Genomic DNA, 19,324 nt, shown 5'->3' with positions numbered 1-19,324 from the left:
TCTTGTATCCTGAACCTTTTTAAGGAAGGCTGAGCTTTAATTATAAAATAATTATTCTTAGAGCAGACACTGATGATCTAAATCATGCCATTGACTTAGGCTGCTACAATATGAGAGTGAGAATTTTGGAATGGGTTTGTTAGATGAAAGAAAGTAACAAATAATGTAGATTGCCAGGGATTTAATAATTACCAAACTACATTAAATGTCCTTTGATATCACACATTAACATTTCATCATTATCTTAGAAAGCTGATTTTCTTGGCTAGTTTCATTCAGATAAAGTCATTTGAGCCCATGATTATAAGTAACTGTATCTACTGACTGCTGTGTAGGAGAACGTGCCAGGTTTTTAGGTAAATGTCTTGTGACTTTTAGAGTTGAAATTAATGAGTAGTGATTGTAAAAGGAAAATTTAAAAGCAATTTAGTTCCCTTTTTTTTCCTTTTGGTAAAGAGAAAGTCCAGTGAAAATGTTAACCCATGAACACAAACATACATGATGAAAGGAATTTAGATTGTGAGATGGAGTACTTTTACTGTTTTATTTTTGCCTGTCTGAATTGCATAAAATTCTTTTTTATTGTGAAAATACGGTATTTTTGTGATGAAGAGAATATTTACTTTTTTAAAAAAGTTAACGCAACTCAGAAAGTACATAAAGGGAAGAGTAATTATAAGGAATTCCTTTTAATTAAGTATTTTGCCTTATTATTTATCTTATTATATATTATTTATTACATATAAAATGAAATAAAGCTGAAATATTTCTTATGTGCTGATAGTTGCCTTTTTATGTAATTTGTATTACTTCTTGGAATCAGATTTAATTTAATCATCAAAATTTATTTTAGTAGTAGTAAAAAAGTAAGTTACAAATATATGATTTATTATGAAAAGTGCTATTTACATTGAACTTTCTAGGAGCATAGTTATTTCATGAAGCAAGGAATATTCTCATTCTAAGCTAGATAGTACAAGTTAAACAAATCTTTGCTTTTGCACTTGAAATCCATGTCTATCTACCAAAAGCATTTCTGATTTTTTTTTTCTAAGATTTTATTTTTAAGTAATTTCTATATCCATTGTGGGTCTTGAATTCATGACCCTGGGATCAAGAGTTGCATGCTTTACTGACTGAACCAGCTAGGCACCCCTACTGAAAGTATTTATATGTCAGCGTATTTACAAATCATTTGGAAACAAAAGGCTTTTTCTGACAATGGGTTGGTTGACTTTGTATCTTTAAAAGTCAATTATATCATACTTTATAACAACATAAAAATATATGTATTAGTGTTTTGTGGCAAAGTAAAATGTATCATTCTGTGTGTTATCTTTTCTTTTTCCACTAGGCATTTTTATTACCGATTTGTGAAGCAGCAGCTATGAGAAAAGTGGTAAAAGTATATCAAGAATGGATCCAGCAAGAAGAAAAACCTTTGTTTATGCAAGAGCCTGAAGAAATTGTGATCTCTTCTTCTGACTTACCTTGTATTGACAATGTCACAGACCATGTTATTTCAATGGAAGAAGGAGAAAAGAGAGAAGAGGTAAATTGATAAGACTTAATATATATTTTACTATAAGTTTAATAGATTAGATTCTCACAAAAGTGTAATAACATGTTGACATACATATACTTAATAAATGGGAAGTTAAAGATACTTTTCAGTGTATTTTGCAACTTAAGTAATATACCAGTTACCACAGTACCCTTTCCTAAAGCTCTTTGGTGTCACAACTTTAAAGAATTAATGTTGAGATAGTATGCTGATTCTTTAATTCATTGTGTAGATCAAAATTAGATGCCATTTTAAAAGGTGTAATATTTGAGACTGATAGGAGGATGGCAGAGTATGGGCAGGTCCTGAGCTTGCCTCTCCCACAGATACACCAAGACTGCAACTACTAAAAAAGAACTCTCACTGAGAAAGACTTGAAGACTAAGAGACCAGCTCTTGCACAGCTAAAGATAAAAAGAAAAAGCCACAGGGAGTCTGGCTGGTTTAGTTGGTAGAGCGACTCTTAATCTCGGGTTTGTGAATTTAGGTCCCATGTTGGGCATAATGGTTACTTAAAAAAAAAAAAAAGAAAAGATGGGGAGCGGAAGCACCTCGAGAAGGGTAAAGTGTGGCAGAGGTACGGTCAGATTGGGAACCAAATCCCTAGTCTGGCAACCCACATCATAGGCCCAGAGATCCTACCTGAGAACCAAGGGATTTAAGCACCATGTTGTACACCCCAACTCTGGAGATCTGCACAGGAAAAATGAGAACCCCACAATGTCTGGCTTTGAAAATCAGCAGAGCTTAACTTCAGGAGCTTTGAAAATCGTTGGGCTTACCCCTGGGACAACCAGAAGGCCATAGGAAACTGAGACAATGCTCCAAGTTGTCCCGTCCACAATCTCACATACTCTCAGATCCAACACAGCAGTTTCCAGAGCACCTGGAAACAGCAGTTTCCAGAGCACCTGAGATGTACATAAAGGATATTTTTTGACTGATTTTAGGGCTTACATTGAAGGGACAGGGATCTGTAAGAACTTTCTTTCAGAAATAGAAACACTAATGGGCACTATTTTCTTGCGCTCATTTAGCCCAGCTAGTAGTTTAATGCTTAATGGCTCCAGTTCTGACATTCTCCACCTACCTTGCTAGCACCAGTCATCCCACCCTGGCATTCTCCTGCAGAATCAGCCCACCCCTCTGATGGACCTTCTCATAAACTGCTCCCACTTTGCCATATCCCCTGGGCAGCCTTGGCTGGGACTGGTGTCCCTCCAAAGTGACTCATGCCCTGGGGGACTGGTCGTGTTCACTAGCACACCCACAGCATTGTGGGTGGGCCTTTAAGCCAGCTGCACCAGGGTCCACCTCCTCCCACCAGGGCACTCATAGTCCTGGCTGGGCATTGCAACCAGTTGGCCTTGGGGGGCAGCCCTGCCTATCAGAATACGAAGCAGTTAGAGCTCATTCAACAACTGAAGGGTGTTTACTGCACAGACACGGGACATAGCTGGAGCACCTAGTTTGGGTAACTGGGGGAGGAAGGGATTGTGCTTCTGGACCCTACAGGGCATCTTCCACATAAGGCTATTACCTTTGAGACCAGGAGATGTAGCTGACTACTATCTAATACATGGAAACAAATGCAGAAAGTCAGACAAAATGAGGAGACAGGAATATGTTCCAAATGAAAGAACAAGAAAAAAAAATTTCAGGAAAATAACTAAATGGAAAGGAATCTACCTGATAGAGTTAAAAGTGATAGTCATAAAGATGCTCACTGAACTTAGGAGTAGAGTGGATAAACTCAGAACTTCAACCAAAAAATAGAAAATTAAAAAAAAAATCAGATCTGAAAAATACAATAACTCAAAAATATACCAGAGGGAATCAACTACCAGGGGAGAGGGTGCAGAAGAATGGATCAGTGATCTGGAAGACAGAATACTGGAAGTCATCCAAGCTGAGCAGCAAAAGGAAAAAGAATTTTATATAAGATAGGGTGAGAGACCTCTAGGGCAACATCAAAAGTATTAAATTTGCATTATAAGGGTCCCAGAAGAAGAGAGTTAGAAAGGGGCAGAGAACTTATTTGAAGGAATAACAGCTAAGAACTTTTCTAAACTGGAGAAAGAAACAGAATCATCCAGGTTTAGGAAGCAGAGATAAACTCAAATAAGATGAACCCAAAGATGTCCACATCAAGACACATAATAATTAAAATGTCAGGAGTTATAGAGAATTTTAAAAGCAGCAAGAGAAAAGCAACTTACATGTGAGGGAACACCTATAAGACTCTCCAACTGAATTCTGGCAGAAACTTGCAGGCCAGAGGGAATGGCTTGGTGTATTTAATGTGCTCAAAGGAAAAAAATCCTACAACCAAGAATACCCAGCAAGGTTATAATTCAGAACTGGGGAAATAGAGTTGCTCAAACAAAAGTTAGAGGCTTCATCACCACTGCATCAGCCTTATAGGAAATGTTAAAGTGACTTTTTTATGCAGCAAAGAAAAAGCCATAACTAGAAGTAAAAAATTTATGAAATAAAACATTTCACTAGTGTTGGAAGATAGGGGAGGGACAGTAGAGTACTCCCCAAGCTGAGAAGACACTTTGAGACTGGAAATCAAAGAAGGCAACTCCTTATGGTTTACAGAGTTTTATTCAGGGTTGTTTACCGATGCGGTGATGAAAGACATGATGATCCAGATGCTGTACAGCTATCCTCCACAAAGTCTAGGCCTTAGTCCATAGATTTTATAGAGCAAGAGATATGCAGAAGGGCATTATAATGTGATCAAAGGGTTTGCATGCACTTAATTGACAGCTAACCTTTTAATTAGATCTTGTGCCATCTGTGCATCAGGAAAGATAAAGACTGCATCATCTCTAACAGATTTATGGGTGGTCAGAGCAAGCTTCCCCCACCCCAGGCGTGGCAGACATTTCTAAAATAGCCCCAAGAGAGGTCATCAAGCAAATACGAACAAGGTGGAGAGCCATCAGTGGAGTCAGGATTGTCAGCACTCCTATAACTGGTAAAAGCAAACATACAATAAAGGAAGTATGTCAATCACTTTAAAAGCTAACATGAAGGTTAAAAGAAAAAAGTGGTAAAATCAACTATATTTACAATAACTACGTAAGGTATACACAAAATAAAAACATGTAAAATATGTGTCAGATACATAATACGTGGTGAGGGGGAGGTAAAAATGTACAATCAACTATATTTAAAATAACTAGGTAAGGGATACACAAAATAAAAACATGTAAAATATGTGTCAGATACATAATACGTGGTAAGGGGGAAGTAAAAATGTAGTACAATTAGAATGTATTTGAGCTTAAGTGACCTAACTTAAAATAGATGACTAACACATAGGGTGTTATACATGGACCTATAGTAGCCATAAACAAAAAACCTGCAATAGTTAAATAAAAAATAAAGGAATCCAAGTACAAAACTGAAGATTGTCATCAAATTACAAGAGAAGACAGCAAGAAAGAATAAAGGAACAGAGAAGAATTACAAAAACAGCAAGAAAACAATGAAAATGGCAGTAATAAGGCCTATCAATAATTAATGTACATGGACTAAATTTTCAATCAAAAGTCATCAAAATTGATTTTAAAAATTTTAAAAATAATTGAATAGATTTAAAAAAAAAAACCAAGACCTATCTGTATGCTGCCTACAAGACACATACAGACAAAAAGTGATGGGATAGAAAAGATTATCTATGCAAATGGAATTGATCAATAAAGTTGTATCAGATGCAATAGATGTTGAAACAAAGACTGTAAAAAAGACAGAGAAGGGCATAACATAATGATGGAGGGAGCAGTCTAGCAAAGGAATATAATATTTGTAAATGTATATGCATCTAACATGGGAGTATCTAAATGTATAAAGCAGATATTAAAGGGAGAAATTGACAGTTATACAGTAATAGTAGGGAACTTTAACACCCCACTTACATCAATGGATAGATTGTCCAGATAGAAAATTAATAAGGAAATAGTGACTTTGAATGAGGCATTAGATCAGATGGACTGAAGTAAATATGTACAGAACATTCCATCTAAAAACAGCAAAATAGGGGCGCCTGGGTGGCTCAGTGGGTTAAGCCGCTGCCTTCGGCTCAGGTCATGATCTCAGGGTCCTGGGATCGAGTCCCGCATCGGGCTCTCCGCTCAGCAGGGAGCCTGCTTCCTCCTCTCTCTCTGCCTGCCTCTCTGCCTACTTGTGATCTCTCTCTGTCAAATAAATAAATAAAATCTTTAAAAAAAAACAAAAACAAAAAAACAGCAAAATACACTTTTTTTTTAATGTACATGGAACATTCTACAAGATAGGTCACATATTAGGCCACAAAACAAGTCTCAGTAAATTTAAGAAGATTGAAATCATATCAAGCATCTTTTCTAAGCACAATATTAGAAAACTAAAAATAAATTAGAAGGAAAAAACAAAGACAGAGAGAGTAAGCAACATGCTACCCAATAAGCAGTGGGTCAATGAAGGAAAAAAAAAATACCTTGAGGAAAAAAAGAAATACCTTGGGATAAGTAAAAAGACAATATTCCAAAATCTTTGGAACATAGCAAAAACAGTTCTAAGATAGAAGTTTATGTAAATATAGGCATACCTGAATGATCAAGGAAGATCTCAAATATACAATCTAACCTTATGCCTAAAAGAACTAGAAAAAGAATAACAAAGCCCAAAGTTAGTAGAAGAAAGTCATAAAGATCAGAGGAAAAATAAATGAAACAGACTAAAAGTACGCTAGAAAAGATAGATGAAACTAAGAGCTGGTTCTTTGAAAAGATGGACAAAATTGATAGAACATTAGCCAGATGCATCGAGAAAAAGAGAAAGGACCCAAATAAATAAGAAATGAAGAATGAGAAGTAGCAGCTGGTTCAATAGGAATACAAAGGCTTATTTATAAGACACTATTACAAAAAATTACACACCAACAAATGGGACAGCCTAGGAAAAGTATAAATTCGTAGGAACATACAGTGTTTCAAAACTGAATCAGGAAGACAGAGAAAATCTGAACATTGCTGGTAATGAAATTGATTTTGATAATCAAGAAACTCCTAACAAATAAGAGTCCAGGACTAAATGGATTCACAGTCAAATTCTATCAGGCATTGATATCAGCCACAGCAGCTTCTTTCAAGATATGTCTCCAAAGGCAAAGGAAACAAAAGTGAAAATGAACTTTTGGTACTTCATCAAGATCAAAAGCTTCTGCACAGCAAAGGAAACAGTCAACAAAAAAAAGAGGCAACTCACAGAATGGGAGAAGATATTTGCAAATGACAGTACAGACAAAAGGCTGATATCCAGGATCGAAAAAGAACTTCTCAAACTCAACACACACAAAACAGATAATTATGTCCAAAAATGGGCAGAAGACATGAACAGACACTTCTCCAATGAAGACATAAAAATGGCTATCAGACACATGAAAACATGCTTATCATCACTAGCCATCAGGGAGATTCAGATTAAAACCACATTGAGATACCACCTTACACCGGTTAGAATGGCAGAAATTAACAAGACAGGAAACAACGTGTATTGGAGAGGATGTGAGAAGGGGGAACCCTCTTACACTGTTGGTGGGACTACAAGTTGGCGCAGCCACTTTGGAGAACAATGTGGCAATTCCTCAAGAAATTAAAAATAGAGCTTCCCTGTGACCCTGCAATAGCATTACTGGGTATTTACCCCAAAGATACAGATGTACTGAAAAGAAGGGACATCTGTACTCCAGTGTTCATAGCAGCAATGGCCACGGTCGTCAAACTGTGGAAAGAACCAAGATGCCCTTCAGCGGATGAATGGATAAGGAAGATTTGGTCCAAATACACTATGGAATATTATACCTCCATCAGGAAGGATGAATACCCAACTTTTGTATCAACATGGACAGGACTGGGGGAGATTATGCTGAGTGAAATAAGTCAAGCAGAGAGAGTCAGTAATCATATGGTTTCACTTATTTGTGGAGCGTAAGAAATAACACGGAGGACTTGGGGAGATGGAGAGGAGAAGGGAGTTGAGGGAAATTGGAGTGGGAGATAAGCCATGAGAGATTGTGGACTCTGAAAAACAATCTGGGGGTTTTGAGGGGGCGGGGGATGGGGAGTTGGGCCAGCCTTATGGTGGCTATTGTGGAGGGCACGTATTGCATGGTGCACTGGGTGTGGTGCATAAACAATGAATTCTAATACACTGAAAGGTAATTAAAAAAATAAAAAATTTTAAAATATTCCATCAGGCATTTAAGGAAGAGTTGATACTTGTTTTTCTCAGACTATTCCAAAAGATCCAAGGGTAATGAAATCTTCCAGATATATTCTGTGAGGCTAACATTACCCTGATAGCAAAACCAGACACAAAGAAAACTATAGAAACTATAGACCAGTACCCTTGGTGAACATAGATGCAAAAATCCTCAACAAAATAGCAGACTGCATTCAGAAATACATTAAAAGAATCATTCACTATGTTTAAGTGGGATTTATTCAAGGGATGCAAGGATGGTTCAGTATTTGCAAATCAATCAGTGATGCACCATATTAACAAGGAAGGGTAAAACCCATATGATCATTTCAATAGATGCAGAAAAAGTACTTGACAAAATTCAGCATCCATTTATGATAAAAACTTAACAAAGTGGGTTTAGAGGGAATATACCTTAATAAAGACCATATATGAAAAACCCATGGCTGACATCATACTCAGTGGTGAAAAAATAGAGCAATTCCTCTAAGATCAGGAATAAGACGAGGATGTTTACTCTTACCACTTTTATTCAACATAGTTTTGGAAGTCCTAGCCACAGCAATCAGACAAGAAAAGAAATAAAAGGCATCCAAATTATTAAGAAGTGAGGCTCTCACTGTTTACAAATAACATAGTACTATACATAGATAACATTAAAGATTCCATCAAAAAACTGTTCAAACTAATAAATTCAGTAAAATCATAGGATAATATACTGAAATCTGTTGCATTTCTATATTAATAACAAAATAACAGAAATAGCAGAAAGAGAAATTAAGAAAACAATTCCATTTACAGTTGCATCAAAAAGAATAAAATATCTAGGAGTAAATTTTACCAATAAAGTGAAAGACCTGTTCACTGAAAACTGTAAGACAATGATGAAAGAAATGGAAGAAGACACAATGGAAAGATATACCATGCTCATGGATTGGAAGAATTAACATTGTTAAAATGTTCATACTTTCCAAAGCAATCTACAGATTTCACTGCAATTTCTATCAGAATACCAGTAGCAATTTTCACAGAGCCAATAACACTAAAATTTTTATGGAACTACAAAATACTCTGAATAGTCAAAGCAGTCTTGAGGAAAAAAAGAATAAAGCTAGAGGTATTTCAACCTATACTATACACTTCTGGATTTCAAACTATACTACAAAGTTGTAGTAATCAAAACAGTATGGTAATGGCACAAAAAGAGACACATAGATCAATGAAACAGGACAGAGAGCCCAGAAATAAACTCACACTTACTTGGTCAATTAATCTATGACACCGGTGGCAAAACATACAATGGAGTAAAGACTGTTTCATCTGGTGTGGGATTTCAGTGGTGTGGGAAAACTGTACAGCTACATGTAAAAGAATGAAACTGGACCACTTTCTTACACCATACACAAAAATAAACTCAAAATGGATTAAAGACCTAAGTGTAAGACCTGAAACCATAAAACTCCTGAAAGAAAACATAGATTTATGCTCTTTGACATGTGTCTTAATAATATTTTTTTGATCTGCCTCCTCACACAAGGGCAACAAAAACAAAAATAAGCAGTCGGGACTACATCAAACTGAAAAGCTTTTGCATAGCAAAGGAAATCATCAGCAAAATAAAAATGCAACCTACTGAATGGGGGGATGTATAAGGGCTTTATATCCAAAATACATAAAGAGCTCCTACAATTCTACACCAATAAAACAATCTGATTAAAAAATGAATGGAGAATCTGAATGAACATTTTTAAAAGAAGCATACAGGGCCAACAGACACATGAAAAGATGCTCAACATCACTAATCATCAGGGAAGTGCAAATCAAAACTACAGTGAGATACCATTTCACCCCCCATCAGAATGGTAGTCAGAAAACAAAACAAAACAAAAAAATGAGTGTTTTTTAGGATGTGGAGAAACGAACTCTTGTTCCTGTTGGTGGGAATGGAAATTGGTACACTATGGAAAACAGTTGGAGATTACTCAAAAAATTACAAATAAAAATACCATATGATCAGCAATTCCACTTCTGAGTATTTAGTTGAATGAAAACACTAATTCGAAAAGATATCTGCACTCCTGTGTTCATTGCATCTTTATAGTAGCCAAGATACGGAAACAATTAAGTGTCCCATCAGTAGATGAAAGGATAAAGAAAATGTGCTCTCTCTCTCTCTCTCTCTACATACACACACAAACTTGAACTTACTTAGCCCTAAGAAAGAATGAATCTTACCATTTGTGGCAACATGGGTGGACCTAGAGGGTGTTAACGCTGAGTGAAATAAGTCAGGGAAAGAGAAATACCATATGATTTCCCTTGTATGTAGTTTATAAAAAAATAAATGAAAAAAGAAAATGGGAACAGACTCATAAATACAGAGAACCTGCTGGTGGTTGCCGGTGGGGTGGGTGAGATAAGCACCTATTTAGGTGAAGGGGATTAAGAGATAGAAACTTCAAGTTATAAAGAAGTTACAGAGTTACAAAGAATAGCATAGAAAATATAGTTAATAGTATTTTAATAACTTTGTAAGGTAACAGATGGCAATTGCACTTAAATTGTGGTGATGAGTTTGAAATGTATATAAATGTTGAATCACTATGTTGTATACCTGAAACTTACATAAATATTGTATATCAATTATACTTCAATAAAAAGGTATAAAATATAAAATTATGGTACTACGTAAAAATGAATGTTGTAGTACATATTTCTTAAGGATGATTACCGAACTACAATTTCCCCTTACCTGTCTTATTCTAGGAGTTGGGTAGTTAAACCAGAATATTCTGAATTCTTTCTTATAAGGTTTTGTATTAGTGCTCATTACAGCATAGAAAACATCCTTAACTGTAGAATAAACTGGTCTGTGATAAGAAAGGCTGGAGTTTACTCATAGAGGAGAAAAGATGAGGAAAGACAGAGTGGAAGTGAAATTTTAGTACCTGGTATCATTTATTCTTTAAGTGTAAATCAGTTCTTTTTTTTTTTTTTTTTAAGATTTTATTTACTTAGTTGACAGATCACAAGTAGGCAGAGAGGCAGGCAGAGAAAGAAGGAAGCAGGCTACCCGCTAAGCAGAGAGCCCAATGTGGGGCTCGATCCCAATCATGACCTGAGCTGAAGGCAGAGGCTTTAACCCACTTAGCCACCCAGGCGCCCCAGTAAATCAATTCTTGTTCTTCAATTTTTTAATCCTCCTCATAGGCCAGATTCTAACCAAAAAGTTGGGGCATGTGACATGGACTCAAACAAAAAGACTAAATCTGGATAGAAATGATTTGGTAACTTTTTTTTTTAACTTTGGTGGTTAATTAATTAATTAATTAATTAATTTTTAAAGATTTATTTATTTGACAGAGAGAAATCACAAGTAGTCGGAGAGGCAGGCAGAGAGAGAGAGAGGGAAGCAGGCTCCCCGCTGAGCAGAGAGCCCGATGCGGGGCTCGATCGCAGGACCCTGGGATCATGACCTGAGCCGAAGGCAGAGGCTTTAACCCACTGAGCCACCCAGGCATCCCTGCAGTTATTATTATTATTTTTTTAAAGACTTTATTTATTTATTTGACAGAGAATGAGAGAGCATAAGCAGGGGGAACAGTGGGGAGAAAGAGAGGTAGAAGCGGACTTCCTGCCGAGCAGAGAGCCTGATTTGGGGCTCAATCCCAGGATTCTGGGATCATGACCTGAGCCAAAGGCAGATGCCTAACCATCTGAGCCACTCAGGCATCCCTACATATTGCAGTTATAAGCTCTAGACAAAATATTTTAAAAAAGAAAAAAACCAATGAACTATTTGAAAATATTAGTGAGTGACCAAAACCAGGAGGAAACTAGAAGGAAACATAAAAAAAGGGAACAACTCTGAGTGAGATGTCTGTTTTTCTGACTTTTCACCTGAGGGAACTCCTTAGTCTGCAAGACTTTTGACAGTTAAAATTCAAGCAGTAAGATGCAATCTTGGTGGATTGAAGTACCTAATATTCTTATCTGAGTCATAAGAATTTTAATACTCTAAAGTAAAATAAATAGACACTATTTTCTATTGTTTTATTGAAGTTTTTTGGTTTCTGGCATTTACTTTAGAACAAAATTCATGTTTTACAGAATTTTAAGTAATGTAATCCCATTTTTAAGTGTGTAAGGTACAGAAGGGAAGTTTATACATTAGGCACATAGAAAAATGGCTCTGTATCTAAAGTGATAAAATTTCAGTCTGACCCTTACAGATTTTTAAAATATTATTTATATTTTTGTTAATGAGAAGAACGTTTTCTACAGTGAACATATGTTGCTTTTCTAACCAAATGAAACATCTTCTGAGAAGATGCTTATAATTTCCAGTTTACTTCAGGTTACTGTTTTGTTGCAACATCCTTTTTTTTTTTTAAGTTTTTTTTTATTTATTTGACAGACAGAGATCACAAGTAGGCAGAGAGGCAGGCAGAGAGAGAGAGAGAGTGGAGGAAGCAGGCTCCCTGCTGAGCAGAGAGTCCGATGCGGGGCTGGATCCCAGGACTGTGGGATCATGACTTGAGCTGAAGGCAGAGGCCTCAACCCACTGAGCCACCCAGGCGCCCCTGTTGCAGCATTCTCTTTTTTTTGTTGTTGTTGTTGTTGCAGCATTCTTAATGAAATATGAAAACTTGATATTTTTTTTTTTTTAGGAAAATGGGACCGATATTGCTGATCATGTTCGAAATTCCACTTGGGCAAAAAATGGCACCTACCAAGATGTTCTTCATAATGCTTCTGAAGAAGTCACAGAACAGAACATACGAGCTGGTACCCAGGCAGTTTTGCAGGTGATTCACTTTTGGTTACTAACAAAAAAATTCAAAAAAAAACTTTTTAAAAAAGATTTTATTTACTTATTTGGCAGAGAATAGGACAGCGAGAGAGGGAACACAAGCAGGGGCAGTGGGAGAGGCAGGCTCCCCACTGAGCAGGGAGCCCCTGATGCATGGTTTAATCCCAGGACCCTGGGACCATGACTTGAGGTGAAGACAGATGCTTAATGACCGAGCCACTCAGGTGCCCCTACAATAAAATAATTATTTAATAGGGGGTATTTGGGTGGCTCAGTGGGTTAAGCCTCTCTGCCTTCAGCTCAGATTATGATCTCAGAGTCCTGGGATCGAGCCCCACATCAGGCTCTCTGCTCAGGGGGATGCCTGCTTCACTGTCTCTCTCTGCCTGCCTCTCTGCCTCCTTGCGATCTTTCTCTCTGTGTCAAATAAATAAATAAAATCTTTTAAAATAAAATAATTATTAAATATTTCAAATATATGGCTCGGTATTCCATTGTACAGTATAATTTTTTAATATACTCAATACCTACATTTGTCAATTTTCTTGATAAAACATTCATTTTGTTTTTTCCTTAACTTTCACTCTCTAATGTATATATGTTAATAAAAATTACATATTGTTTTTCTAGACAACTTTAAGATTTATATAATTTGTGTCATAGGGTACTGTCATCTGGTGCTTTCTTTTTGCATTAACCCTATGTATTTGAGTTGTGTTGTTGATTCATAGCTGTAGTTCATTCATTTTAGCTACTTTCTGGTATTGCAATTTATGATTATTTCACATTTTACTTACTCATTTTTCTGTCAGTGTTTTTTAAGTTGTTTCCAATTTCTCACCATTCCAAATAGTGCTACACTGAATATTCCTGTGTATGTATTTCTTTTGCACGTGTGGGAGAATTTCCTTAGGATATATACTCAGAAGTGGAGTTACTGGGTTGGAGGAATTGTACATTATCATCCTTACTTTACTGTTAATGCCAAATTGTCTTCCAACATGGTTATAATAATTTACATTTTCTTTAGTAGTGTTTGTGAGTTCTTATTTCCTTATATCTTCCCCCTTTAGTTACAGAGTCACATTTTAATGTTTGCTGCCCCAAATGTGTGAAATGTTATTTCATTTTTTTTCCTTGTTTTAATTTGCTTTTTTCTTCATCAGTACTGAAATTGAGCATCTTTTTATGAAGGGCCTATTCATCTGCTTTTTCCCATATTCTGTTAGGTTGTCTTTTTTTTGTCGTTGATTTGTAGGAGTTCATTATAGTCATTCATTCATTCATTATTTATTTATTTTAAGATTTTATTTATTTTTTTGACAGAGCTCACAAGTAGGCAGAGAGGCTTGCAGAGAGAGAGGAGGGAGCAGGCTCCATGCTGAGCAGAGAGCCCGATTTGGGGCTCGATCCGAGGACCCTGGGATCATGACCTGAGCTGAAGGCAGAGGCTTTAATCCACTGAGCCACCCAGGCGCCCTGTCATTCATTTTTTAAAGCAGACTGTTCTTGTCAAGACCACATGTGACCTCCACTTTGTTAAATCAAATGTACTTTTTTTTTTTTTTTTTTTTAAGAGAGAGTGAGCACATGCACAAGTGGAGGGAGGAGTGCGAGAGGGGGAAGGAGAAAATCTTAAGCAGGCTCCATGTTCAGCATGGGGTGTGATGTGGGGCCTGATCTCATGACCCTGAGATCATGACGTGAGCCAAAATCAAGAGTCAGATGTTTAGCGGATGGAGCCACCCAGGTGTCCCAAATGTACATTTTCCAATCCTAATCTTACTGGACTTGTCAGGAACATTTTATAGGATAGAACATTCCTTCCCTATTCAAACACTTCTTACTTGTTCTTCAGAATAGCATCCCTCCTGTTTTTCTTCTAACTCACTGGCCACTTCTCAGAATTTTTTACTGATTTTTTCATATGTCCCTGATCATTGCATTGTTGAAGGGCCCCAAATCAGTTCTTGGATCTTTCTACTTATTCTCTGGTTCATCTCATCCATTCCTCTGGCTTTAAATGTCATGTATTTACTGTATCATCTACAATTTTATTTCTAGTCTGAGACCTCTTGTTTGAACTCTGAGTCTTTTTTTTTTTTTTTTTTTAAGATTTTATTTATTCATTTGAGAGAGACAGGGCACAAGTAAGGGGGAGGGTCAGAGGATCAGAAGCAGACTTCCTGCTCAGTAGGGAGGGCCCGGAGATCATGACCTGAGCCGAAGTCAGACGCCTAACTGACTGAGCCACCTAGGCACCCCTGAATCTTAAACTCAAATATTCAAATGCCAAGTTAGCATCTTCACTTGGATATCTAATAGGCATCTCGAACTTGACGTGTCTAAGACTTCTGTTCTTGCTCAACAAATGTGCTCTTCCTGCAGTTTTTCTTGGTTCATTTATAGCTCCTGTTTTCCAGTTGTTTAAGCCATCTTGTTTCCTGACTTTCTTTTATTCTTAATTAAAGAGATCTGTTGGGGTGCCTGGGTGGCTCAGTGGGTTAAAGCCTCTGCCTTTGGCTCAGGTCATGATCCCAGGGTCCTGGGATCAAGCCCCGCATCGGGTTCTCTGCTCAGCGGGGAGCCTGCTTCCTCCTCTCTCTCTGTGCCTACTTGTGATCTCTGTCTGTCAAATAAATAAATAAAATCTTTAAAAAAAAAAAAAAAGAGATCTGTTGACTTATTTTAGAGAGTGAGCAAACTGGAGGGAAGGGCAGAGAGAGAGAAGCAGAGAGAAACCCACGTAAACTCTTTGCTGAGTGCAGAGCCCAATGCAGGGCTCAATATCAGACCCTGAATCAGACATGAGCCATAACCAAGAGTCAGACGCTCAACTGACTGTGCCACCCAGGTGACACACACACACGCACCCCACCTTCTTTTATATCCTACATCTAATTTGATAACACATCCTGGCCATCTTCAGAATGTACGCCGAATCTAACTATTCAACATTTACATTACCTCTTGGGTCCAGGCCCCCATGATCTTTCATCTGGATTATTGCAGTAATCCAAACTCCTAATTAGTATACTTCCTCTGCTCTTGCCCACCCATCACTGGCATAGTCTCAACATAGTTGCCAGAGAGAGTCTACAGAGTGTAAGTTGGATCATATTTTTCTGCTCAAAACCTTCCATTGGCTTTGCATTATCACTAAGCATGAAAGCAGAAGTCTTTCTGATGGTCTACAATGCTTCACATGATTGCTCCTCAAGGTGTGGTCCACGAACTAGTGCCAGCCCACAAGATTAATTGCAAAATTGAGAGTAAGAGTTTAGAAACTAAGTAATCTAATATTTCTGATTTTGATGGTTTGTGTTTCTATTTTTGTACGTCTGTTTTCATTTCCTTTTTCTTACTAATTTTTATTGTATTTTATAATAGGATTGATCTGTGAAATTTGGGGTTGGGGGAACATGTTCTTTTACCACTGACAGTGTGTAAAGCTCTGCACCACATGCTCTGGTTCTGTTTCTCAACATCATTTCCCAACTGCTTCCCTACTTCTTCACTTCACTCTCTACTCCTTACTGTTCCTTAAACATTGTAGGGAGGTTTTCACCTCAGGTCCTTTAAACTTACTTTTTCTTTTGTCAGAATGCTTCTCCCAAATTGTTCTTAGTTATATCCTTATTTTTTTTCCCCCTAACAATTTATTTATTTATTTATGCCTCTTGCTTTTCTTGGTCAGTGTTGCTAGACTTACAGAGTTCTCTCCTTTCACTATTCTCAAGTTAGCTTAATATTCTTTTTTCTCGGGTGCTTGGGTGGCTCAGTGGGTTAAGCCTCTGCTTTCGGCTCAACTCATGATCTCAGGGTCCTGGGATGGAGTCCTGCCTTGGGCTCTCTGTTCTCTCTCAGCAGAGAGCCTGCTTCTCCCCCCATCTTTCTCTGCCTGCCTCTCTGCCTACTTGTGATCTCTGTCAAATAAATAAAATCTTTAAAAAAAAAATATTCTTTTTTCTCATGATTTCACAGATATGTTTTATTATGTAGTTCATCGAGGGATTTAAATCAGGATTATGGGTATAGAAGATGTAAATGTCCTAGCTTCACAATAGATGAAATGTTCCATACCTCCAAAGTATCCTCGAGAGTCTTTGCACACACCTGTCACCATTATAATTGCTTTGTCTTCAATAACAAAATATAATTAATGATTTGATTATCATAGTTCTTTTTAATTTTTCTGTAATAGAAGATGCATATTAATGGCACCTCAGTAGTACTATGATATGTGATCTGTTCATGCAGGTTGTTATTACTAAAGCACATAAACACAAATAGTCTATAAACGTGAAAAGAGTAGTAGATGGTATTGAACACTTCATTCTGAAAATTCATCTTAATTTAGTATCTTCTTTTATCCTAAACTATTTTTTTTTTAAAGATTTTATTTATTTGACAGAAAGAGAGAAATCACAAGTAGGGAGAAAGGCAGGCAGAGAGAGAGAGAGGAGGAAGCAGGCTCCCTGCGGAGCAGAGAGCCCACCGTGGGACTCTATCCCAGGATCCTGCTATCATGACCTGAGCCGAAGGCAGAGGCTTTAACCCACTGAGCCACCCAGGCGCCCCTATCCTAAACTATTTTTTGTTTGTTTCATTTTATGACAGCAGTAGAGTTATCTTAAAACTCTCAGTTTTAAAAAACACTGTTTTTTTACTTGGTTTCTTTTACTTGGGTGCCTAGTAGTGATTTTATATTTGTCTAGATAAACATAAAAACAAAATGGTTTAATGGGTTTAAATCTCACATGTCAAGCTAGTGGTAGAAATAGGGTCAGAATTAACATGTAGCCTTACACTTTTTGGTTCATTATAGATCACCTAGTGATAAGCATCTGAATTTTTTTTTTTTAAGATTTTATTTATTTATTTGACAGAGAGATATCACAAGTAGGCGGAGAGGCAGGCAGAGAGAGAGGAGGAAACATGCTCTCCAGTGAGCAGAGAGCCGGATACGGGGCTGGATCCCAGGACTCTGGGATCATGATCTGAGCCGCGGAGGCAGAGGCTTTAACCCACTGAGCCACCCAGGCGCCCCCTGAATCTGTTTTTTTTAAATTATTTTTTGTTATTATTATTTTTAAAGATTTTATTTATTTATTTGACACAGAGAAACCACAAGTAGGCAGAGAGGAAGGCAGAGAGAGAGGGTGAAGCAGGCTCTCCACTGAGCAGAGAGCCCGATGCGGGACTCGATCCCAGGATCCTGAGATCATGACCTGAGCCGAAGGCAGAGGCTTAACCCACTGATCCACCCAGGTGCCCTGAATTTGTTTTTTAAATAAGTTTCTAATTTTATAATGAATAGCTAATGATGTCTTTTGTTTTAGGTGTTTATTATAAACTCATCAAACATATTTCTTCTTGAACCTGCAAATGAAATTAAAAACCTTCTGGATGAGCATACAGATATGTGTAAACGCATTCTTAACATTTACCGGTTCATGGTTGTACAAGTATCAATGGACAAAAAGACTTGGTAAAAAATATTTATCCTTTATGTTTTTTTAATTGTATATATATAATTATAGTAATTTTTAGAGGAATAATGTCTATGAACAGGTCCTGTCACAATATTGTAGAGGCTCCTATTAGCGAGTAAATATTTTATATAATTTTTATGATGACAATAGTTTCCATTTTATCTCAGACACCTTTGTTCAGCCTTCTTGGATTGTTTTTCTAATGCTTGTTTTTCTAATGATTGTTTTCTAATGCCCCCCCCTCAGAAATGAATACATGGGTGAATAAATGAATTTGTGCATGTGTGGATAAAAGAATAAGTAAATGATTAAGTGGGTGAATGCCTGATTGCTCAACCTGTCATGTAAGGCCATGTACAGTGAGGTCCCTGACACGTTGCTGGCTTTCTCTCAAGCCTAAACTCCACCCTGCAGAATGGGATCTGGCTCCTGTCTTTACCAAATTGCTCTTTCCTGCACATTCTGAACTTTTCTGATGCTTGCCATCTTCTTGTGTTGTCACAATAACTATCTTTAGATTCCACCTTCCTTTTTCCACATATCCTTACTTAATTTTTTCTTCCACTTCCTTTCATTGCATATTTGTATCTCTGTTACAGTTCTTTTTAAAAATTGTCTAAATCCTTAAATTACTTGTATATATGTCTCTTTACCTCTGAATTGAAAGGCGTTAAAAAATGTCTCTGTTGTCTTTGTTTTTATATTTCCTGCATTTCTTACCATAGTATTTTATATACTATTTGTGCTCTATGAATATTTAATGAATGGAAAAATAGGCCTTTTGGGGAAAAGAGCAGTTCTTCAGTTTTTAAAATGATACATGTTCATTATAAAAATAAAACAAAAAAAAGTTTTAAAAAGAAAGTTAAAGTTGCCCCAAAACTCATTCTCTGGAGGTAATCATTGTTTGCCCTTTGATGAACATCTGGTTCACCAAACTATATATATAGTCACTTAGTATTATTATGCCATTTGTATGTGTTATAATTTTCTTAATCAGTCCTCTTTTGATGGATATTTAGTTATTTCATTTTGTTTTGGGGTAGAGAGAAGAGAGTGATCATCCTTATACATACATAATTTTTCTCCTTTGACTTATTCTTGAAAAGTGGAAGTACTTAGTGAAAGTGTATGCCTCATACATGTTTGCTACATATGGAAAAATGGCTTTATTTTGGAAAAAATCTTTATTAGCAG

At 36.8% G+C, this 19,324-nt stretch overlaps 1 protein-coding gene across 17 annotated transcripts in view; it reads left to right on the top strand.

Moving 5' to 3' along the window:
- Positions 1 to 19,324, top strand: part of RALGAPA1 (Ral GTPase activating protein catalytic subunit alpha 1) — a 247,914-nt gene that overhangs the window by 62,852 nt on the left and 165,738 nt on the right. For all 17 annotated transcript variants that reach the window (XR_004285927.1, XM_032344040.1, XM_032344039.1 and 14 more), the window contains 3 exons: positions 1,355 to 1,552; positions 12,490 to 12,627; positions 17,975 to 18,123. Coding sequence is in view for 16 of the 17 variants with exons in the window: in XM_032344040.1 (XP_032199931.1) it covers positions 1,355 to 1,552; positions 12,490 to 12,627; positions 17,975 to 18,123 (485 nt within the window). In the remaining variant the exon portion in view is untranslated. The remainder of the gene's footprint in view (positions 1 to 1,354; positions 1,553 to 12,489; positions 12,628 to 17,974; positions 18,124 to 19,324) is intronic.

The sequence above is a fragment of the Mustela erminea genome, chromosome 5 (genome assembly GCF_009829155.1).
Source record: "Mustela erminea isolate mMusErm1 chromosome 5, mMusErm1.Pri, whole genome shotgun sequence".
Classification (NCBI taxonomy): Eukaryota; Metazoa; Chordata; class Mammalia; order Carnivora; family Mustelidae; genus Mustela; species Mustela erminea.
Note: the sequence above shows the minus strand (reverse complement) of the source record. Positions and strands in the feature narration are given on the sequence as shown.